This window comes from Chiloscyllium punctatum, chromosome 49 (assembly GCF_047496795.1).
Source record: "Chiloscyllium punctatum isolate Juve2018m chromosome 49, sChiPun1.3, whole genome shotgun sequence".
NCBI lineage: Eukaryota > Metazoa > Chordata > Chondrichthyes > Orectolobiformes > Hemiscylliidae > Chiloscyllium > Chiloscyllium punctatum.
In genome coordinates this window covers 56,989,213-57,013,870 of record NC_092787.1, presented here as the reverse complement: position 1 = coordinate 57,013,870, position 24,658 = coordinate 56,989,213, and the positions used below count along the sequence as shown (strand labels likewise).

General features: G+C 38.3%; 1 protein-coding gene across 1 annotated transcript in view; it reads right to left on the bottom strand.

The window, feature by feature from the left end:
• The window catches only part of LOC140469291 (uncharacterized), a 78,483-nt gene that overhangs the window by 37,396 nt on the left and 16,429 nt on the right, over nt 1-24,658 (bottom strand). Inside the window, exons 3-7 of the mRNA XM_072565646.1 lie at nt 22,106-22,245; nt 12,497-12,660; nt 8,648-8,783; nt 5,711-5,792; nt 4,888-5,054 (exon numbers count right to left, since the gene is read on the bottom strand). Of these exons, the coding sequence (XP_072421747.1) occupies nt 4,888-5,054; nt 5,711-5,792; nt 8,648-8,783; nt 12,497-12,660; nt 22,106-22,245 (689 nt within the window). The remainder of the gene's footprint in view (nt 1-4,887; nt 5,055-5,710; nt 5,793-8,647; nt 8,784-12,496; nt 12,661-22,105; nt 22,246-24,658) is intronic.

The following is a 24,658-nucleotide window of genomic DNA, read 5'->3' as shown; positions in this document are numbered from 1 at the left end:
CACTACCACATTGACTGTTTTCCAATCCACTGGAATAATTATTATCTGGTTAACAACCATACTTTCCTTTGAAAACTTCAAAAAGTGAGTCAAGCACAACTAACGAATAAAATCAAGGATTGTTCAAGATTAAAAGAAAAAACACTTGTCAGAAATAGTCGCAGTATACAAAGTATATGAAAAGTACGCACAGGATACAAAACAAGGTAAGGCAGATTGAAATTGGTGGGTATGTTACTGTGGGTATCTCAAATGTGCCACAAAGAAATTAAGGTGTAGAATCTGTGGGGAATCCGCAAAGGAAAAAATACCCCAATGGAAGTTACTGCCGGCCTCCTCTCGGTATTCTGGATGCAGGGAATAAAAAAAATATCAGGAGATAGAAAAGGCATGTAATAAAAGCACTATTATAATTATCAGGGAGAACTTCAATATGCATGTGGACTGGGAAAATCAGACTGGTGCCAGATCCCAAAAAAAGGAACAGTGGTAAAGAATAGCAGGAAGCCAGAAGACTGGAAAGTCTTTAAAAAAAGGACAGGGTAACTAAGAAATGCAATGAGGAGAAGGTGAAAAAAAGGGGAAGCTAGCAAGTAATATAAAAGATTGCAAGAGGTTTTTAAATATAAAAGGTAAGAGGGGAACAAAAGTAAACACTGGACTGGAAAATAAAGCTTCAAAGTAGTAATCGAAAACAGAAACTGCAGAAGAACACTTTGGATAAGTGTTCATGGTGTAAGACACCAATAGCATACCAGACGTTTTTTTGGGGGGAAGTGACTGGCTGTGTGTAGTGGCCATCACTAATGAAAGGTGCTGGAAAAGCTGAAAGGTCTGAACATGGATAAATCACCCAGATCAGATGGACTATACCCTAGAGCTCTGAAGGTGATAGCTAAGAAGATTGTAAGGCATTATGGTGATTTTTCATGAAACAGTGGAGTCAGGGATAAGTAACACTGAGCAAGCAGAGAGGCTGAAGGAGGATTTGGATAGGAAAGGAGGGACAGCGAAGAAGTGACATATGGAATATAATGTAGGAAAGTGTAAAGTTATGGACTTTGTAGGAAGAATAGAAACAAAGACTATTTTCTAAGTGAGCAAAGGTCTCAGAAATCTGAAGCACATGGGCACTTAGGAATCCTTGTTGAAGATTCTCTTAAGGTTAATTGGCAGATGGGAAAGCAAATGCAATGTGTAGCATACGTTTCAAGGCTAGAATACAAAAACAGATGTACTCCAGAGATGTACAAGGCTCTGGTCAGACTACATGTGGAATATTGAGAGCAGTATTGGATTCCACATCTAAGAAAGGATGTGCTATTGTTCAAGGGAGTCCAGAGGAGGCTTACAAGAAATGATCCCAGGAATGAAGGGCTTGACATATGAGGAACAGTTGAGGACTCTGGGTCTATACACAGTGGAGTTAGAAATATGAAGGAGGGGGATCTCACTGAAACATACAGACCACTGAGGGGCCAGAATAGATTGGATGTGGAAAAGATGTTTCCACTAATCGAAGAGACTAAGACTGAGGGCACAGCCTCAGAGAGTGAAGGGTCAACACTTTAGATAGGAGATAAAGGAACTTCTTCAGTCAGAGGGTGGTAGCCAAGTCATTAAGTGTATTTAAAACAGGGATGTAAAGGTTTTTGGTTAATGAGGGGATAAAGGGTTATGGGAAGGAGGCAGGAAAATAAGATTGAAAAACAAATCAGCCATGATCAAATGGTAGAGTATATTTGATAGGTCGAATGGATTAATACTGCCTTATATCTTATGCTCTAAAATCCATTGCAGGCAGTCTGGAGAATTTATAATGAGTAATAGAAAAATGGCATTGAAGCCAGTTGATTACTTTTCCGTACCTACTGAGGAACCACCAAACAAAAAAAATCCATGAGATGAGACAGAGTGAAGAACTTAAGGAAATTAGTCTTAGTAACAAGGTTGTGTTCGAGCAACTAATGGGGTTGAAGGTAGGTAAACTGACATTGTATATTACAATTTGTTTAGTGAGTTACAGAGACATTGAATGCATTTACCCATCTTCTAAATTTCAGCTATCCTAGAATCCCTCCTTCCAAGTTGGAAAGTAGCAAATGTCACCCCTTTACTTAAGGAGAGCAAGAGAGAACAAAAAGGGAGCTATAAAATCTGTTAGACTTACATCAGGAGTAGAGAGTTTGTTCCAATCCATTATAAAGGCTGTAATAAAAATAAACATTTGGAAAGTAATAATCTAATCAGGCATAGCCAGCATGGATTTGTTATTAGGAAATCATGTTTGCTGTTGGGAATTTTGAGTGAATGTCACTCCCAGAATTGATAGGTAGTAGTTAGTAGACATAGTATATCTGGATTGTCAAAAGACTTTTGATGAAGTCCCCTACAGGAATTGACATGGGCTCCAACTAGAAGGCCTGCAAATGCATGGGAACACTGCCACTTGAAAGTTCTCTCCAATCTGATCTGGAACTGAAACACATTTCCTCCACTATAACTGGGTCAATATCCTGAAACCCTTCTCCCAACAGCATGTGTGTATCCCCATACTTCAAGGACTGCAACTGCTTAAGACGACAGCTTACCACCATCTTCTTTAGAGCAATCAGGGATGTATAATAAATGGTGGCTTAGCCATCAAAACCCACACCATTAATAAATAACAAAATGTACTGGCTTGGATTAATGTTCCATTAACAGGCAAAAAGTGGGACTAAGCGTGTGATTCTCATATTGGTAAGCTAATACCAGTGAGGTACAAGGTTGAATGCTTGGGGCCTGAGCTGTTCAAAATTTATGTCAATGACTTGGATGAGGGGATCAAATTAACATTGAGATCAGTGGACACAACAAAACTAGTGAAGTGTTCTGACGATGCTACAAAGGCTTCTGGAGTATTTCAACAGACTTCAAAAGTGTGCAAGAACATGACATGAAAAATAATGCAGAAAAATAAGAGGTTGTCCAGTTTGATAGAGGAACAGATGTGCAAAGCATTTCTTAAATGCTAGGAGAGTCAAAGTACAAAAGAGACCTGGAGCCATAGTCAGTAAGGCATCGAACGCTAACATGTCGTGCATCAAGCAATTTGCAAGTATAATGTGGCACAGTTTTGGTCCTCTTACTTTAGGAAAGATATTATTGCCACAGAGAATATACAATGAAGATTCACCAGATTTGTCCCCAAAATGACAGGACTGTCCTTTGAAGTGGGGTTAGTCAAACAGGGGCCTGTATCATCTACAAGCTTTTAAGAATGAAAGGTGACCTTGTTGAAGCCTACAAAATAATTAAAGAGACGGGGCAGTGTAGACTCAGGTTGGAGGTTTCCTCTGGCTGGGAAGTCATAGAGATGTACAGCATGGAAACAGACCCTTCGGTCCAACCTGTCCACGCTGACCAGATTGGACCAGATGGGCCAGTGGGCTGAGAAGTGGCAAATAGAGTTTAATTCAGATAAATGTGAGGTGCTGCATTTTGGGAAAGCAAATCTTAGCAGGACTTATACACTTCATGGTAAGGTCCTAGGGAGTGTTGCTGAACAAAAAGAGACCTTGGGAGTGCAGGTTCATAGCTCCTTGAAAGTGGAATCACAGGTAGATAGGATAGTGAAGGCGGCATTCGGTATGCTTTCCTTTATTGGTCAGAGTATTGAGTACAGGAGTTGGGAGGTCATGTTGCGGCTATACAGGACATTGGTTAGGCCACTGTTTGAATATTGCGTGCAATTCTGGTCTCCTAGAAACAGGGAGCACAATTTCAGGATAAGGTAGAAGCATGGAGGACAGAGATGAGGATTTTATTATTTACTTGGAGGGTTGTGAACCTTCAGAATTTTCTATTTCAAAAGTCATTGGAAGCTTAGTCACTGAATATGTTTAAAGTTTCAATTGACAGATTTCTAAATATTGCATTGGAACATGCATTTTTCTTTTTATAAGCTGAAACAGAAGTAAGACTGCTACTTAGCTGAAATATCAAGAGAGAGTTGTGACTTGAAAAAGTCAATTGGTGTGCATTTATAGCTGTGCAAGAAAATATTGCTTCATGAGACTGAGGGGTACCAAACATTTTTGAGTTAAAAGACAGACTGCCTGATATCAGATTTCATAGTGGTTGAACTCCAGTTTGCTACAAATCTGTCTGCGCTGCATCTACAGGGACACCCAAAGCGTGCAAAGTGAAGACATCTCTCCCTCCTTTTCATGTGTAAAAAGACATAAAAACAAGAAAACAAAGAATTCTGAAAAGAACATATCAGAATCAATTATCAAGGTGAAGAATGACCATTGTTTTACAGACAACACATATGGCATCATTATTAAATAACAAGAAATTGGTAGAGACAACTTATGCAAAGCTTATGGTTTGGACTTTCAATCTTTAGAATTTTGTTCCCTATCTACTTTTTATTCACATTCTGTCAAAACATCTGCCTTTAGTTTGTATTAATGGTGAATAAGTGCGTTGTATTTGGGCGTTTTAAATTGGTGTTGTGTGAGCCACAGTGTAGTCAATTAGGAATCCTCTTTCTGCCATTTATTGCAGTGCTTTACAATAAAGAGACTCATTTGCTGATGGCAAAACCTGGTCATGAATAGCAGTCAGACAAATTGATCATTGTGACTAGGGTTAGGAACTTGCCAAACAACAGGGCATGAATTTTGGCTCTTCCCAGTTATGCAGAGGCAAAATCAATGACATAAAGGGATATGGAAATTTTGAGGGGAAAAAGTATTTGAAGCAGATGCTCAGCCATGACTATTGAATGATGGAGCAGGTTCAATGGGTTGAATGGTTTACAACGATCATATATTTTAAAATGCTATGAGTGTAACACTTTGCATTCTGTGCTAAAATACAAAAAACTCAAATACTTACATCTACTGGGTTTGGAGGAAAATGTAACCCAACTTCAGTTTTGTACGGGTAGTTAAACATGGCTAAGTAAGTAAAAGCATTCCGTGCCCATCCATAGAGATGATCAACATCCTTCTTAGATTTCACTGACTTACAGAGAGACAGTTTATTGGTTATCTTACTCCATGCTGTAAAACAGGGATATACAAGGAAATTAGATTCCGTGATTGATTGATTTCCTTATTCAGCAGCTCATTCAACTCTTGAAATATATGACGAACAGAACCTACAGGGTCAATTCTATGCAGGAAATTGAATTCCAAGCATAGTGGGAAAGAAGTGCAATACAATGAACTACTCATATCAATGCAGAAAAAAAATAAAGTACACATGACAGACAATAGATTTATTGTACATTAAATTTTTTGGCATTGAAAAAATATCATTGACAGGTTTGCAAATGTAGATGCACTCATGATCCAGGCTGATTGTCCAGCTATCAAGCTATTTTGGCTGCTGCAAGACTCAGAGGATAGCATTATCAGCATGCCCCAACCTGTTGCAAAATATATCTTTAAAGTTTGAATTTAGTGCTAATTGTCACTCTTACATTTAAAATAATTAACTTTCTGCTTCTACCACTATAGCAATATTGGTCACCAGGGGCAAATGTGTATCCAGTTGAAATAGTTCCTTCTTCGTGCATGTTTACAGTGGTCTCACTGATTTGTGCATACAATGGTTGCATACCTCCTCTAATACTCAGTGGTAAAACCCTGAAATCATGTACTGATCTTGTGGCCATGAGATTATGAAATTCTTTTAAACATAAGATAACCCATACCTTGTTGCTGTGCCAAAAATTCAAGCTCCTGAAAACCCTTCCGAATTGTCAAAACACATTCAGGTGAGTTACGCTCAAAATCCTAATGAAAGAATTAAAAACTATTATCACAAATGAATAACAGCAAATTCGTCATCGTTGAAGTAATGAAAAAAAAAGGTGTACTTACACAGCACCTTTCACCTCCCAAAACACTTCATAACCAATTGAGCTCACACTTCATGACTTACAATTGTTATTTTGTAGGCTAATGCATCAACCAATATACATAACAGCATTTCAAAAATAGCAAGCATACAACTGAGCTTTAATCAGTCAACCTCACAGGGTGGCAGCTGAGGGATGAATGTTAGCCAAGACACCTATGGTGAACATCCTACTCTTGTTCAAATTATGCAATGAAATTGCTGAGGAAGTAACTGGGACATTAGTTTAAAATCAAGATTCAACCTGAGTTAGCTCTGGGGGGTGCAACCCAAATTCGCAATTTTCTTACTCGGATAAATATTCCAAGAGTAAGATAGATGCTACTTTGAAAAAAAACTGAATCCATTTAAATATTCTACCAAAATCCTTCCAGTACAAAAGATTCTGAAGAAAAAAAATCTACAGTAAAAGGTTATACACTGTTAGATTATAGACACAATCTCAAAATCTTAGGAAAATACTGGGTGAGTCACTTAGGACACTCCAATGGAGTAACAGAAGACACATTTGGGATCTAACATGTTTGGATTACAATTCATGAAATGATATCATTAAGACAGATTCAAAAGGTCAGAATTATACAGGAGGCCAAAAATGGCTTTCTATAAGAATAAAAGAGGTAATGAGCCCCTCAAACCTATACTGCCATTTAATATAATCGAGGGTCATCTCATCTTGGCCTCAACTGCACTTTTCTATGTGCTCCTCATTAACCCTTTAACCCATTGCTAATTAAAATTGTGACTCTTCAAATTTATTCACTGTCCCAACACCCACAGCACTTTAGGTAGTAAATTCCACATATTATCGACCCTTTCAGAGAAGTAATTGCTCCTCAACTCTTTTAAATCTGCCACCCCTTAGACTAAAACTATGACCTCTTGTTCTCAATTGTAGCACTAGGGGAAACCTCTGGTCTGCATCTATTTTATCCCCCTTAGCATTTCAAGTACCTCAAACAGAACTCCTCACAACCCTTTAACTCTAGGGTGTATAGGCCCAAACTGCTCAATCTCTGCCAAGTCCTTCATCTCTGGAGTCAGAAAGTGTGGTGCTGGAAAAGCACAGATCAGGCAGCATCCAAGGAGGAGAGCTGACCTTTCAGGCATAAACCCTTCATTAATTATTCCTGATGAAGGGCTTATGCCCGAAACATCGACTCTCCTGCTCCTCCAGTGTTGCCTGACCTGCTATGCTTTTCCAGTGACACACTTTTTTGACTCTGATCTCCAGCATCTACGGTCCTCAACTTTCTCCATCTCTGGACCAATCTAGTGAACCTTCTCTGAATTGCCTCCAAAGCAATTACATATTAATCTCTCATTTCACTAAAAACTAAACTGTGATACTTTGTAAACTTAATGGACTTGAGACAAAGTTGATACAAGTTAAAAATTATCAAATAGTGAAGCACTGAATCAATTTCCCTGTTTTGGGGTCTGTTTAGTTTTTGTATTTTTCTCTGTGCACCTTAAAATTATTAAGCTATTTGTTGTGCAAAGCATTATTAAAAAAATTCAAAACATACTCAGTGCTTTATCAAGAATTAAATTCATACATGATTCTGCATTGCATCAGAACATGCCTACAAAAATCACAACAAAATATTCAGAGCACCTAGCCCTAAATTACTTGCCATTCAATTGGAAAACTTGGACAAGTTCAAGATTACTTGGATTTTGCTAACTAATATAAATTCTACAACATAGAAACAGGAAATAAGATGACAAGAAATATATTCAACTACTTTCTGGGTTAGAGCTTCCAACATAAAAGATAGTTGGCAATGCAGATAGGGAAAATATCCTTCCAACAGTTACACAATTATCAAAGGGCCTGACAGAGCAAGAATTATGTATGTTTCAGGCAAATCCCCCTTAAATATCTATATTCCACAGAACATAATTCCCAGTCTTCATACAGATTTGGCCAGCTTTTACTGCCTCTTCCCACCCCTATCCCATAATGCCACAATTCCCCCTCGCTTATATATACACATCCAGCCTCATTTCAAAGGAGGACAATGCAATATCTACTTCAATCACTGATGTGGAAGTATATTCCACAACCTCTCTGCGAAACCTATTCAATTCATAAATAAAAATAAATGTGGTTTAAACGAAAGTAACACTGAAGAATGTAAATGACGAAACTTAAAATACTTTTGGAACTGTGAGACAAGTATCAACCTATACACGTATAAATTACTACAGACTACCATTTAACTTAAATATATCTGTTAGTCCCCTGCTTTCTTAGTTTAGTAATATGCAAAGCCCAGACTTTTTACATACACCAAATTTACTAACTTGAAATTTAATTCTTACCCTTAATTTTCCAATGATAACAACATTCAAAACACTTAACTCCACCACAAAACTTTAAAAAGTCCTGGAATATCAAAAACATTCAAAGACAATTGTGTAATCATGATTATTGCTATTTGATGGCAAAAAAAATGATGTCCTTCCAAATTGAAAACAAATACCCAGCAGAGGGCTCTGCTTAGCTTCAAGGCGACCAAATTGTAATGACCAATTTCATCATATTATAAGAAGCATAAAAAAGTTAAAATAAAAACTATATGAATCAATTAAATGAAGGAATGAACTGCCTTCAAAAATACGCTTTTGAAGTAGCTAGATTTCTCGAGTAACTAGAAAATATAAAAAAGGATGGAACAAAAAGAAACAGATGAATGTAGACACTTACAAACATGTTCATACTCACTTTAGTTACATCATGAAAGAATTGCCGACTATCCCCAAGATTAGCTGTGGATACCACAGGTGCACTTGATGCTAGAGCGCCATCCACTACATTTGGATATTTAATTCTCATGTACGCACTTAACATTCCTCCATAACTGTGAAAGATAATTTGAACAGGATATCAGAATTGCATTTTTTGGAATGTTAGTGATTCTTTTTAATTCATCAAGGTGGAAAATTTCAACATTGCATAGTGAAGACAATTTCTTTTTGCGGTGTAAACAGCAGATAAAACTCCAAAACCACTTAAGAGTCAGATGTACAGCATGGAAACAGACCCTTCGGTCCAACCTGTTCATGCCGACCAGACATCCCAACCAAATCTAGTCCCACCTGCCAGCACCCAGCCCATATCCCTCCAAACCCTTCCTATTCATATACCCATCCAAATGCCTCTTAAATGTTGCAATTGTACCAGCCTCCACCACATCCTTTGGCAGCTCATTCCATACACATACCACCCTTTGTGTGAAAAAGTTGCCCCTTAGTTCTCTTTTATATCTTTCCCCCTCTCACGCTAAACCTATGCCCTCTAGTTCTGGACTCCCCGACCCCAGGGAAAAGACTTTGCCTATTTATCCTATCCATGTCCCTCATAATTTTGTAAAGCTCTATAAAGGTCACCCCTGAGCCTCCAATGCTCCAGGGAAAACAGCCCCAGCCTGTTCAGCCTCTCCCTGTAGCTCAGATCCTCCAATCCTGGCAACATCCTTGTAAATCTTTCCTATAGGAAGGAGACCAGAATTGCAAGCAATATTCCAACTGCCCCATACAGCCGCAACATGACCTAGACTTCCATCTCTCACATAGAATGCCCGTGAAAAGAGCATGCAGAAAGCATTCGGACCAAGTGGATTTATGGAAATTTGCGAGACGAAGCTGAACAGGAAGTATAGTATCTTCTCTATAATGCTGTCATTTGTTGACATGCATGCACTTTTGTGCTCTAACTTCAATGAAACCGCACTTTTAAGTACTTTCACTACTCCTGACATGCTATTTAACATTCCTCAATAGTTGTATGGTTTGAACAGAGAATAGGGATATTCAGGCCACGAACTTGTAGATTGTGAATTATAATACTTCGTGCTGATTCTTTTTATGTGCTTCATATTGAGCCGCTTGATCTCTCCTGGGTCGAACCCATTCAGCACAAAGCTGTACATGATGGAGGCTGTCCTCAGTGTCTCCACAAAACCTGTGGGATATTCACTCCTAACTAACATTGGCACGGTTGGATGCATCTCCAATAGATTGATGAAGATGAATCAAGTAAATTTTCTTCAAGTTATTGTTTCATCACCTGCCACACGATCAGTCTGGTCAGGAAGATCTTCAGGATTCAGCCAGCTCAATCGGTAGCAGTGAGCCACTTTTATGTGATGGACATTGAAGGGTCAAAGCCACAGCACATACTGCACCCTTTACATTTCCTATGATAATACCATCTTCCTCAACCCCTCCTTGACTCTTAAATTGTTAGACTGCTGACCCTACCTTCCATAATAGACATGTAGAAATTTCCTCCAGCTAAATATTGGAAAGATCTGAAGCCACAAGCTTCTGCCACAAACCCCATACCCAAGCCATCCTTCTCCCCGGCAACACTCTGGTATATCAATACTGTGTGGAAACATGGTGTCATATTTGAAGATAAGCCTTTAACAACTTGAGCATCAACACGAAGGTCACCAATGTTTAAGTCTATACCAAGCCCTGACTCCATAGCGTCATTTCATTGGCTGCTGAAATATTTATTCATTACTAGTAAGTTGAGACTCAACAATTTCAACAAAGTAACGCTTAAAAAAAAGGATTTGTCACAGCTTTTCATCTTGCTCTGGAAATGAAAAAAATATAGTTTCCCCTTCATCTTGGTATTTCTAGCGAATTAGGTCAATGAGAGTACAGCAAAGTCTCAACAAAACATGTTCTTACTCAGGAACATTGAAATTCTTACTACCAAACTCATTACCAACTTATCACATTCCAGGCTTTGTAAACCTGGTCATCCAAATGCTATCCCCTGTTCACACACCACCCTTCTGCTCACTAACCAAAACTGATTTTCACATTGATTTGAAACTTCTTAACCTTGTCTTCAAATCCCTTCATGGTTTCTCTCTCTCCGGGTCCTACAGCCAATATAATCCTCCGATGTATCTACAAACCAATAACTGTTTTATGTTCTGCATCTCAACTTTAGCTGCTCCATCACTGTGGGCTATACATTCAGCTGTGAGGACACGAAGGGTCTGAAAGCTTTTCATAAATTTCTATCTTGCCAACTATTTTCTTCTTTTGGGTGCTTCTTAATATTTAGCCCTGTGACCAAGGTTGGCCTCAATCTTTGTGTGGCTTGTCATCAAATACTTTTCATAATAATCCTTTGATGCTAAAAGGTAGTATACAGAGTTGCTAGAGATCAGAGTCAATAACTGTGGCACTGGAAAAGCACAGCTTTTTAATACAAGTTTTGCAGATGTTTCATTAAACTGAGAGACTTGCAAACCATTTCAGACAGCAGTTAAGAGTCAACAACATTGCTGTAGGTCTGGATTCAGAGACACCTTGGACTGGCACATTTTCTTCTCTAAAGCACTCCGGTGAACCACCTGGTAATATTATGATAACCATTTTTGATATTTTCTTATTCCAAATGTATTAAATTAATGGATTCAAGTTTTGCAACAGTAGTGATGGGTTTTGAAGCTAAATGCTTGGATTATTAGGCCAGGAATATAATGCCTTAGAAGATTATGTGGTTCAAATGCTACTGTAGCCTAAGACAGTTAAAGCCTAAGTCACCAAATTACTTGATTGAAAAAACTGAGAAACTACTTGGAAAGCATCACGACAGCAGGTTTTACCTACAGCACAAACACTGGTTGGTGCTGTTCTTACTTTGACTGCTGAGCAGTGACATGGTAGATGAATCTGATGAGGCAGCTTTCCTCTCGAGTGTCTGCATATCCTGTCACCCTAGCTAAGATCCTTAAAAATCTTGAGAATGAGCAATCAATTAGAGGGAATTCAGAGAATGTTCAGGGGAAGCTATATGACCAGCACCAGCTGATCAGTGGGATCATTTATCCATTACTAGATGGAATTTTCATATTACGTTGTTCTGTACTCTCCCTACTCATGCAACAAAACTCTCTCATATCGCTATCTTCTTTTCTTCCTATGCCCACTGGGACAGCTGATCATTCTACTGTACCCCACCCTAAAGTTGTGCAGCATGCAACAGTAATAACTCCAAATTGTGGCTGGAACATAAAGGTATACTTAGCTTGAGCAGTCCTAAATGATTTCTTCAACGTCTCTGAAATGCTACACAGAATATTGTTAACGCAGTTAATTCGTTCACAAGGCCAGCATAGTTTGTTTGCTTGCTTTGAAAAGGTAAAGATAAAAATCACATAAATAATGTGTACAAAGCAAAATATGACTTACCAAAACATTCCACTGGTATCCAAACAGCATTACCAGCAAGTGGCTACTTTTGAAACAGATCATCAACTGTACCTTGGAAATCCTAAATTTTATATACAAAACCCAAAATATTGCTACGTGCCTTCCACTGCAAATTTTATCAGAATTCAAGTAATGCAGGATTGATATGGCATATCAAAATGTGGCAAAATGTACACAAAGAGCCAATTTTTCTACGGGGGTAAATGAGCACTTAATCTCGATCATTAGTTGAAAGTAGTTTTTTGGAAGTGAATAAAGAAAAATTGAAGTTTTTGGTTATGACAGCAGAGCTTTAAACTTAAACATATTTTTCTATTAAATACATATTTACCTGCCACCAAATGCAATCACCGCACAACTTTTGGCATCAAGATCACTTTTCAGCTTTGTAACAAGAACCACATAATCTGCTAAAGCTTGTTCCACTGTCAAAAACTCCATGTTTGATCTTTCATAAGATTTTTTGCCAAAAGGAAGGGATTTTCCATAATATCGCTGAAAAATTAAAATAGAAAATGCTTGTTTTGTTTACAAACAATTAAGCATTTAATATTAATTGCTTAAAACTAAATTACACCACACCAAGATTAAAAATAAACAGGGACTAAGAGGTTTTAAAATAATTAACACTTATTTAATAAAATGTAACAAAAACAGAAATTGCTGGAAAAACTCAGGAGGTCTGGAAGAATCAGAAAGATCTGTGTTCTGAAGGGTCAGTCGATTTAATGTTAACTTTGCTTTCTCTCTAAATAGGAGGTTAAACAAAAACATAATTTGCTGTATGAGGTTTCCAGCATCTGCAGGATTTGTTTTATTTAAACAAATGTAACTCTGGCTGCAGAGTGACCAGGAATGGGAAAATATCCAGGGATATCCGATTTTCAAGAAAGATTGGCAAAGGAGGAAAATGAGGTGGGTAGCATTACTAAAGAGAAACATTAACAAAAAAGTAAAGAAAGATATTAGCTCCAGTGAAGTGAAATTCTGTATGGGTAGTGTTTAGAAATACAAAGGGATAGAAAACAATAATGGGGGTTTACAGACCCCCAAATTGCAGTGGTTATGCTGGGAACAGCATTAAATGTGAAATCAGAGCTACAAGTAATAAGAGTACAGCTGTAATTGTAAGTGACTTTAATCTGTAAATAGATTGAGAAAATCAAACCAGTAATGATATTGTAGAGAAGAAATTCCTGGAGTATGCATGAGATAGTTTCTGGATCAAAAAGGTTGAGAAATTAACTCGACACAGATCATCTCAGACCAGGCACTGTGCAATGAGAAAAGAATAACTGGAAATCCCAATGAACAAGTCCCCTTGTGTCTTCAGTCTAATTAGAGGAAACTATGAGGAATGAGCTGATAATGATAAACTGGGCAGCGCTAAAGGGATAATGGTGGAAAGGCAATGGCAAAGGTTTAAAGAGTGCATGAAGGAATTGAAATATTGCTCATTCCTGTTTGGTACAAAGGTAAAATGGGAAAGGTGATCAGACTGTGTGGTATGGACCAGATCAAACCCCTCAAAATACATTCAGATAGTCTAGACCCTGACTGACTAGGTGTCACATTCCAGATGCAATTTGACTGGTCAAACTACCAGGTTTGAAGAAAACATACTTTATTCATACAGTACAGTTAAAATTCAAAATTGGAAAAACTTAACTCTGTTGGAAAATTTAACAGAATAATAATTTATTTTACCGCTGAACAGTAATTGTTGCAATATAGTAACATCTAATAAATACATCCTTGACAAAGTCAAATTCAGAAAATCATTGTCTCACATGCAGCTCCAACACCAGGGGGAGAATTCACAGCTTTTAGCTGTAACTGAAAGAGAAAAAACAGTTTCCACATCCAGCTTCAAGACCCCAGCAGCTGCTACTGAAAGGCTAAAATTCAAAATCCTTGCTCTGGGGGAGTTTGCCATACCCATTTACACTACTTCTATTGTTCGAACGTCCAAAAACAAAATTTCAAGATCTCATAAGCTGTTTATTTTATGGACTTTCAAAAAACAGCTTGGTACAGCAGACTTCAAAACAAAAACAGAACAAAATATACCTCTTCTCGCTATACTATTGTCCTGTGTGGCTAACAAGGGAAATTAGGTATAACATTTACATCCAAGGAAGGGGCATATAGATTGGACCGATCTGAGGATTGGGAGCTGTTGAGAGTTCAGCAAGGCAAGACAAAGGCATTGATTAAGAGAGGGATAATAGAGTACAGGGCGAAGCTTACAGTAAAAGCTGGTTAGTATTCGAAGAAAAAAAAATGTTGGTGAGTACAAATGTAGGCATTCTCTATTCAGAAACAGGACAAGTTATAGTGGGGAAGAAACAGGTGGCAGACCAATTAAATACATATATTTCATTTGCCTTCATACAAACAATAATGTTTAGGAACACAAGGCCTAGTAAGGGAGGGAACAGAAAGATATCAATATTAGTAATGAAATACTGTTTCAGAAATTGATTGAATTAAAGGCTGACAAAATCCTTGGGGCCTAAAAATCTACAATCCAGAATACTTTCAAGATCCTATCGAGTCTGGAACAGTTACTAATGGGGTGAAGGGTAGCTAATATAACCTCTCTATTTAAGAAAAGAGAGAGAAATCAGGGAATCACAGACCAGGCAACCTGATGTCAACAGAAGGGAAAATACCAGAGTCTATTAGAAAAGACTTAATTGCGGAGCATTTGGAAAACAATCCCAGGAATGGACAGAATCAACATGGATTTACAGAAGGGAAATCATGCTCGACAAATTGACTGGAATTTTTCAAGGATCTAACTGATAGAGTTAAATTGGTGGAAATCAGGAGGTGTGGTTTACTTGGAAGTTCTGAAAGCATTTGATAAGGATCCACATATAAAATTAAAGCACATGCGATTGGAGATAGTGTACTGACACGGATAGAGAAGTGGCTAGCAGACAGGAAGTAAAGAGTATAAATAAATGGGTTATTTTCTGAGTGGCAGCCAGTGATCAGTGGGGTACGGTAGGAATCGGTGCTTGGACACCAGCTTTCATAATCCAGAAAATTAGGTTAATGTTCTGTGGAAATGGATTCAAATCCCAGGATGGCACCTGGGGTGGTTTGAAGTCAATTAATTTGCCTCATTTTCATCACTGGCATGCAAAGTGTTGCTCAACAATGGTGAGTATAAAATATTGGCGGTTGTTATTCCAACCTACCTGGTTTGCAAAACATCTTTAGTAATCATAATCGGCTGTCTTCCAGCTGGAAAATGGAGTTAAGGATTATCAGATCAGTCATGATCTCAATGAATGGTGGAACAGACTTGATAGGATCAGAGCAGGACACGAGCCTATGGTCTACTCATATATATTAATGAATTTTAGGTGACACATATCTTCAAGTTTGCAAACAACACAAAGTTGGGTGGGAGGGTGAACTCTGAGAAGGATGCACAAATGCTGCAGTGTGATTTTGATACATTGAGTGAATGAGCAAATACACGGCAGATGGGAGTACAATGTGGATAAATGCGAGGTTACCCGCTTCGTAAAGAACAGGAGGTGGATTATCTGAATGGCAATAGATTGAGAAAGAGCTATAACAAAACCTGGGTGCCCTTAACATCAGTCTCTGAAAGTAAGCATGCAAATATAGCAGTTGGTGTAAAGAAGGCAATTGGTAAGTTGATATTTGCAGCGAGAACATGTGAATACTGAAACATGGATATTTTGCTGCAAATGTACAGCCTTTTTGAGACCACACCTTGAGTATTGTATGCAGTTTTGCTCTCCTTTTCTGAGGATGTTCTAGCTACGGAGGGAGTTCAACAAAGGTTTACCAAACTGATTTCTGGAATGGCAGGACTGATGTCTGAATGGAGACCAAACTAGTCAAGATTATATTCACTAGAGTTTAGAACAATGATGGGGTGAGGGGTGAATCTCATAGAAACCTATAAAATTCTAAAAAAAGAGTTAACAAGCTAAGTGCAGGAAAGTTGCTCCCAATGACCAGGGAATTCAGAAATGAGTCATAATCTAAGGGTACAGGAAAGACTATTTAGGACTAAGAGGAGGAGAAATTTCTTCACCAAGAGAATTGAGAGCTTATAGAATTCTCTGCCACAATTGAGGCAAAATCAAATCATTTCAAGGAGCTAAATATAGTGCTTAGGATTAAAGGGATTGAAGAGAATGGGGCAAAAGTGGGAACAGGTTTTTTTTTTGAGTAGGATGAACAGCCATGATCATATTGAATGGCAGAGCAGGTTCCAAGGGCCAAGTGGCTTATTCCTGTTCCTAATATTTACACATTACTATTGATTACACAAGCATAATGGGTAAAATGATATGTTTTTGATGCAAGGAGACTTATCAACCCAGTATCACTTGCCCAGGGATTATAGTTTCACTAAGTTCCTCTGTTCCTTCCTCATTTACAGATATGAATCAAAAACGTTTGGAAGGATATGGTCCAAATGGACTAGTTTAGTTTGGAATTATGGTCAGAACAAAGGGTGTACCTCCATGCTGTATGACTGTATTACTGGTATGTTTTTGTATCCTTTACAGTGAAGGCGTTTCATGACATCTATCATTTCTTTACTATCTACTGTTAACCTTACGTCCCGCCAATTCTAACTCTTTAGTGGACTAACACTTACTTGTACTTTTATACTTTCGATTCAAAACGAGTGTCATGCTGCTTGCCATTCCCAGCTAGTTTCCTCTCGTGCTACAATTTATTTGCCCCAATTAAGATTTTAGTCATTCTTTCTATTCTGACCATTCAAACTGACCTGCCAATCATCTTTGCACAATGATGTTTTTCTCCAAAATTTGATACTCGTAAAATTCTTTTGTTAATTACAGATATTGCATCTTTCCCTTAAAATCTTTTTATACTTAGAAATACACTTATTCTAAATAGTCTGAAATATTCCTTAAAAGTTTGGCACTATTTCTCTACTGATCTATCTCCTAGTCTAATATCTCAGTTCACTTCTGCTAACTCAGATTTCATGCCCATGTGACTACTCATTTTTAAGTTTAAATAGAGTCACAAACATATAACAGAAATAGACCCTTCAGTCCAACTCATTCATGCCAACCAGATAACCTATATAAATCTAGTCCCATTTGCCAGCATTTCGCCCATATCCCTCTAAACCCTTCCTATTCATGTACCCATCCAGACGCCACTTCTTCTGGCAGCTCTTTGCCTGAAAATATTTACCGCTTAGGTCCCTTTTAAATGTTTCCCTTCTCACTTTAAAGCTATGCCCTCTAGTTTTGGACTTTCCCACCCCAGGGAAAAGACTTTGTCTATTTACCCTTCCCATGTCCCTCATGATTTTATAATCTCTATGAGGTCACCCCTCAGCATCCAACACTCCTGGGAAAATAGCCCCAGTCTACTCAGCCTCCACTTCATTTCAAATTTTGAAGTCATCTGCAAACTTATTAACCATAAGTATGTTCATATCCAACTCATTTATATAACTGACGAAAAGCAGTGGACCCAACACCAATCCTTGTGGCACATCTCTGGTGACAGGCGTCCAGTCTGAAAAGCAATCCTCCACCACCATCCTGTCTTCTACCTTCGAGCCAATTATGTATCCAAATACCTAGTTCCATCTCTGCTCCATGTGATCTAACCTTGCTAACCACTCTAGCACGAGGAACCTTGTCCAACGCCTTACTGAAGTACATTTAGATCAAGTCCACCACTCTGCTCTCATCAATTCTCTTTGTGACTGCTTCAAAAAACTCAATCATGTTTTCGAAACAATTTCCCACGCACAAAGCCATTTTGATGACCCCTAAACAGTCCTTATTTTTCCAAATGCATGTAAAGCTTGTCCCTCAAGACTCCACCCAACAAGCCGCCCACCACTAATGTCAGGCTCACCAGTCTATAGTTCCTAGCATTTCCTTACCACCTTTCTTAAATGGTGGCACTATGTTAGCCAACATCCAGTTTTCTGGTACTTCATCTGTGGCTATTCATGATAAAAATATTTCAGCATGGAACACAGCAATCACTTCCCTAGAGTTCAAGGGAACACCAGATTAGGTACTGGAAATTTATCCACCTTTGAGAAAGTGAGGACCGCAGACGCTGGAGACCAGAGTCGAAACGTTTGGTGCTGGAAAAGTGCAGCAGGCTAGGCAGCATCCGAGAAGCAGGAGAATTGACGTTTCGGGCATAAGCCCTTCTTCAGGAATGAGGCTGGTGTGCCAAGCAGGCTGAGATAAAAGGTGGTTTTGGGGTGGGGGGTGGGGGGGGTGGATGGAAAAGAGAGCTGGGAATATGATTTATCCACCTTTGTGCATTTTAGGATGCCTAGCACCTCCTCCTCTATAATATGGACATTTTTCAAGATGTTGCTATTTACTGCCCCATGTTGTATATCTTCCATATCCTTCTCCACAGTAAACATTAATACAAAATACTAGTTTAGTATCTCTCCCACCTCCTGCAGTTCCACACATAGGCAAACTTGCTGATCTTTAAGGGGCCCTATTCTCTCCCTAGTTACCCTTTTGCCCTTAACGTATTTGTAGAATCCCTTCAGATTCTCCTTAAACCTATTTACCAGGGGTCATCAACCCATGTTTCTCCCTTTGAAGCAGAATGTAAAATTTAATCATTTTATGATAGTTACTCCTCAGAGGTGCCTTTACTCTAAGGTCATTTATTAATTCTGTAACATTATACAATACCAAGTTTAGTAATAGCTAGTTCTTTGGTCAGGTACAGAATTTGCTGCACCAAGAAACTCCCTCAGAAGCACTCTATGAAGCACTACAGGCTATTCCATTGTCATCTTTTCAGTTTATCTGTAGATGAAAATCACATTAAATTATTACTAACCCTTCATCATTAGCAGTCAATATTTATTCTTGTATACTTTGTCGCAAATCATGGTCACTCTTCAGGCTTGGGTCACTTCCAAAACCAACTCCTTTCCTCCACCCAAACAACTTCTATCTACACCCTAATCACCTGAACAAAGGTCATCTCTAACTCTTTAATTATGACTGTTACCCTCCTATTTAATTTGCTATTTTTCATGAAAAACATACACCGAATAATATTTAGAATCCAAGTTTCATAATCCTGCAACCACATCTCCAGGATTGTTATCAGATCATAATTGTTCACTTCAATGTAGGCGATCAATTAATTTAGTTTGGCGAGAATTCTACATACATTCAGATACTGAGTCTTTAATTTTTTTATTTCCTTTGAACATCTAATCTTGACAGACATTAAACATTTTATTGCCTCTTTTCGTTCCTGTCATTCTGATCTTCTACATTAGTACTTTCTCTCATGTTTTGACTCTTAGTTCAAATTTCTCTCTACTTCCCTAGTTATACGGCTCAAACAAATACCAGTTCAGGTATAGACCGTCCCAACAACAGACCTCACCTCCCAATGCCCCAAAAAGCAGAACCTACTTTTCCCACACAAGTCTTAGAGCATTAACTGCTCTGATCTTATTCATCTTGAGAATGTGAATGCGGCTCAGGTAGTAATCCAGAGATTAAGACCCTTGAATTTCTGCCCTTTACTTTAGCACCGATCTTTTTATTCTCTTCGAGCAGAACCATTTTCCTAGTTGCACTAACACTGCCTTTCTTGTTGGACTGGAAATATCCTCCTGTACAAAGCTCTCCTGCACACAATCCAGGAAAACGGGCTCCCATACACAACAAATATCCCAGCCTATGTACGAGTAACAGAAATATCCTACTATAACTATAATCTTGGTATTTCTCTAATTCCCTTGCAGACTTGTTCTTCCAAATCCTTTCCACTAGTCTGTGGTCTATGAATGTAATTATACCCTTTTTGTTTTTCAGTTCTAGCCAAAATGATTGTGCTTAGGCCCTCGGGACATCCTTTCTCCAGCACTGCAAAATACTCCTTAACCAATACTGCTTCCATCCTTCAGGGTCTTGAGCTGTGGTGTGACCTCTCTGAACATACTATCCACGTAACTCTCAAACTTGTAATGTGGCACAATGTCGCCAATCATCATTCAAATTCCGAAACTCAGAGCTCAAGTTTAAGCAGCTGGAAGCACTTTCCTGCACAAATGGTCATCTTAGAGCCCAATAGGGTTCTTAATTTTCAAAATATGACAGGCCATTACACTCCATTCACCCAAACTGCAAAGCCATGTCTTCAACTTACTTAGTGTCAAACTTACTTCCCTTGTGCTAGCTTTATTCTACTTTGCTTACTTATATGACTTCATTACACTGACCACGTTTCTCATTTACTCCCATTTTGCTCACTGAATCAAAAAAAACCTTTTTTAAAAAAAAAAATCACAAATTAATCAACCCACCACATCCTTAATCTCAATTTGATTTTTCTTTCCCCAGTCAGCGGTCCCCTGAAGCTGTAGCTGTAAACTATGCTTCAAATCTGGGTGCTACGTTGAAGCTGAAGTATTGGGCCCTGATCCTGAGCCTCAACATATCTCCTTGCTGCCTCCTCTCTCACTGTCACATTGAAGCTGAAGTGCTAGGACCCCAACCATAGGCCTTAATATATCCTTTGACTGCTTGGTACAACTAAGTGGCTTGTTAGGCTATTTCAAAAGGCACTGAAAAATCAATCATATTGATATGAGTCTGGGTTCACATGCAGACTAGACCAGTAGACCTTTTGTCCTTCGAGAACATTAGTGAACCAAATACATTTTTACAACAAACAACATATTGCTTTTATGGAATTTTAGTTTTTAAAAAATTCAAATTCCACTGTTGCCAGTGGGATTTGAACCCAGGTCCCGGTGTGACAATATGACTATGTCATCATTTCCACTCTTTCTTATTCTTTTGAACTCTAGTGAGTAATAGGCCCAACATTTCATCATAAAACAACATTCTAATTCCAGGAATTAATTCAGCAATATTTTCTGAACTGCTTCTGATTCAATACATTTTGCCTTAAATAAGGAGACCAAAATTCTGCATACCTCTCTAGGTGGTCTCACCAATGCCCTAAAAGGTTGTGGCAAGATTGCTCCGCTCAGACTCATTACCCCATTCAACAAAATATCAATATTCTATTTGCCGTCCTGTTTACTTGTTGCATTAGTATTCTTGTAATGTATGTACAAAGACACAGATAATTTACCCCTCATGACCTCCGACAAAACATTTATTTTCCCATAGTTTAGCTTATGAACCATGAAACATTTTTCCAAATAGATACATTGTGCCCATAAACAGTTTAATGAATTTACCTGCATTTCAATACCAATAAAAATGCAATCTTTAGCCCATTTTCTTCACAATCAGTATTTAAGTCTTCAACTACGCATTTAAGGAATATTGTAATAACCCATGAATTGGGACTAAACTCCAGAAATATGCTAAATGACCTATCAAAAGTTCAGATATACATCACAGAGACTACAACAGTTCAAGGCAGCATTCACCACCATCTTCAAGGACAACTGGAAATGGGCAATAAATATTGGCGCACCTACTGACACCCACATGCCATATAAAATATTTTTTTTTATAAATTCAACTTCTGGTCAACTTTGTTATTTATTTAACAAAATGCAAGAGATCGTAGAGTTTCTGCAAACCATACTGCAGCTTTATAAGACTATACACACTGGCAACACGGCCTCATAAAATTCATTCAACATATAATGCAACAATATTTATCAAACTGAAACAAACGAGGGCAAAGAATATAATGAGTTGTATTCAAAGTAGAAGTGTCTGTTAAACAGTTAGCTTAACAGTTACAAGATAAACTCCAGCTATTTCACAGAATAAACTCCAGCTATCTCACAGAAGCTTACCTAGTCATCATCCAACTTTTGAACTTAATAACTAATAGACTGAAACGAAGTCCAAAGTAAGTTTGAAATCAGTAACTTTTAATGACTAAGGATAATACTTACATGCTCAGCAAAGATGACCAGGGCCTGCTGCTCTGATGCTAATTCAATAATGAACCTGGAGCTATTGGCAAAGTCCCATATATCACCTTCATTTCCTGTATACAGAAATATTGGTCCAAAATTCTTGCTCCAGAATTGATCTGCATATTAAAAGAAAAATTGACAGCAATTAGTTGCAGCACAGTTTCCTTCCAACACCGTACCAATTTCCCTAATCAGCATTATTTCATTATTAACTGGCTCAAGATTTTAGCAGTCCCTGCCTAACAGCTTCATCAGATTTTCCTGAGGAAAGACTGAGTAGGTTGGGCTTATATATATATATTTGAGGTTAGAAGAAACAGAGGAAGTTTTATTGAAAGATAAAAGATTCCTAGGAAGTGTGACAGGGTAGATGCAGAGAAATTGTTTCCCCTTACGGGAGGAGTCTAGAACACCGGCATAATCTCAGAGCAAGGGGGCCGTCCATATTATACAGATGAAGGAGGAATCTCTTTTCTCAAATGGTAGTGAATCGATAGAATTAGATTAGATTCCCTACAGTGGGAAAACAGACCCTTCGACCCAACAAGTCCACACCGACCCTCCAAAGAGTAACCCACTGAGACTCATTTCCCTACATTTACACTAATGCACCTAACACTATGGGCAATTTAGCATGGCCAATTCACCTGACCTGCACATCTTTTGGAATGAGGGGGAGCACCCGGAGGAAACTCAGACACAGTCGCCCAAGACGGGAATCGAACCCAAGTCCCTGGATCTGTGAGGCAGCAGTGCTAACCACTGAGCCATCATGCCGCTCTCCTGCAGAGGGCTGTCAAAGTATTGTTAGGGACAGATTTTTAAATCTACAAATGGATCAAAGGCTTTGCGGATAAGGCAGGAAAAGCAGAAAGAGGATTCTCAAATCAGCTACAATCTCACATGAAGCATACTTGATAGACCAAATGGCTTATGTCCCATGGCTACTGTTCAATAGGTAGCTCTTCTCTACTTTCACCAAGCCCCTAAGGGATAGGAAATAACTGTCCAACCTGCTGGCGATACCCATATTTCAAGACTAAATCTTTTTAAAGGTATCCATCCCAGTAAATGTTTTATACTGTCCACAATATACCTACAAAAGCCAAAGTTTTAAAAAATTCACATTTGCTCTTGAGATGTGGTCATCACTGGTAAAGCCATTATTGATTGAGCATTCTCAATTTGTCTCTAAACTGAATAGCTTGCTGGGCCATTTCAAAAGGCTATTGACATTTATCAACTACGTTGCTGTGGGTCTGAATTCACATGTTCGATTTGATCAGTTAAAACTGCAAATTCACTTCCATAAAAGACATTAGGGAGCTGGCTGTGTTAAATGAGAAGTTTCTAGAAGTACTTTAAATGGAATAGGCCATAACCAGTTACAGATTTTATAAATTTTCAGCTCAAAAGATGTACAAAATAATATACTGATCAGAGACTGGTAAACCTCTCATAACATTAAAAAAACTGACTTCCAGCAATTCAGTACGAGATATAGTTGCCTGAGAAAATTTCATGTCTGTTATAATGCTACGTCATATTTTTGATTTTCAAACAAAGTTATGTAACTATTGGAGTACTTACCAATGAAACCAACTTACCTATTTACTAGAACAAAAACAAAACGGACTTCAGGTGCTTTTTGAAAGTAACTACTACCCAAATGTAGACCTTTATTCCAAAAAGGAGATTTTTTTTTTCAATTCACTCATGAGATGTGAGCGTCTCTGGCTAGGTCAGCATTTAATACCCAACCTAATGGCCTAGAGGGCAGTTCAGAATCAACCACATTGCTGTGGATCTGGAGTCACATACAGACCAGACCAGGTATGGATGGCAGATTTCTTTCAATGAAAAAGGACACTAGTGAACCAGATGGGATTTTTCAAACAATCAATAATAGCTTCATAGTCATTAGACCCTTAACTCCAAATTCTTTACTGAATTTAAATTCCATTTTCTGCCATGGTAGGATTTGAACCCAGAGTGTTAGCTGAGTTGCTGGATTCATAGTCTAACGACAATACCATTAGGCCATTGCCTCAACAATGATGGTGAAAATTTAGCATATTTGGGACATACTTTTCTGGTGAATTACTTGGGCTACAAAGGCTTTCGGTTCAACTATTTGACCCCAACACCTGTTTAGTCATGAGGACATCATTCACTGCACAGCCTCTACCGGATTCATCGTCTACTTGCAGAACTCTTTGCGGTAGTTCTGTTTTTTCATGTTAACATGACTCTGCTTTTATTTCTTTCCGCAAGATTCTTAGCTAAAAACTTCTGTACAAGCTACTGAACTGGATTTTTTTTTAAAAGGACTCACCTAGAAGTGGAAGGAGCAAGAAGTCTCATAGCTGAAAGGTTTGAGCGCTGGCACATTTATATGTATTTTGACTCATCACGTCTGGGAGATTTTGAAATTATCTCAGGCCACTTCATGATACAAGAGTTGCTCTGTCAACTCTGCAGCATGACCTAACATGTACATTTCCTCCTTCTGTTCTAAAAAAACCTAAA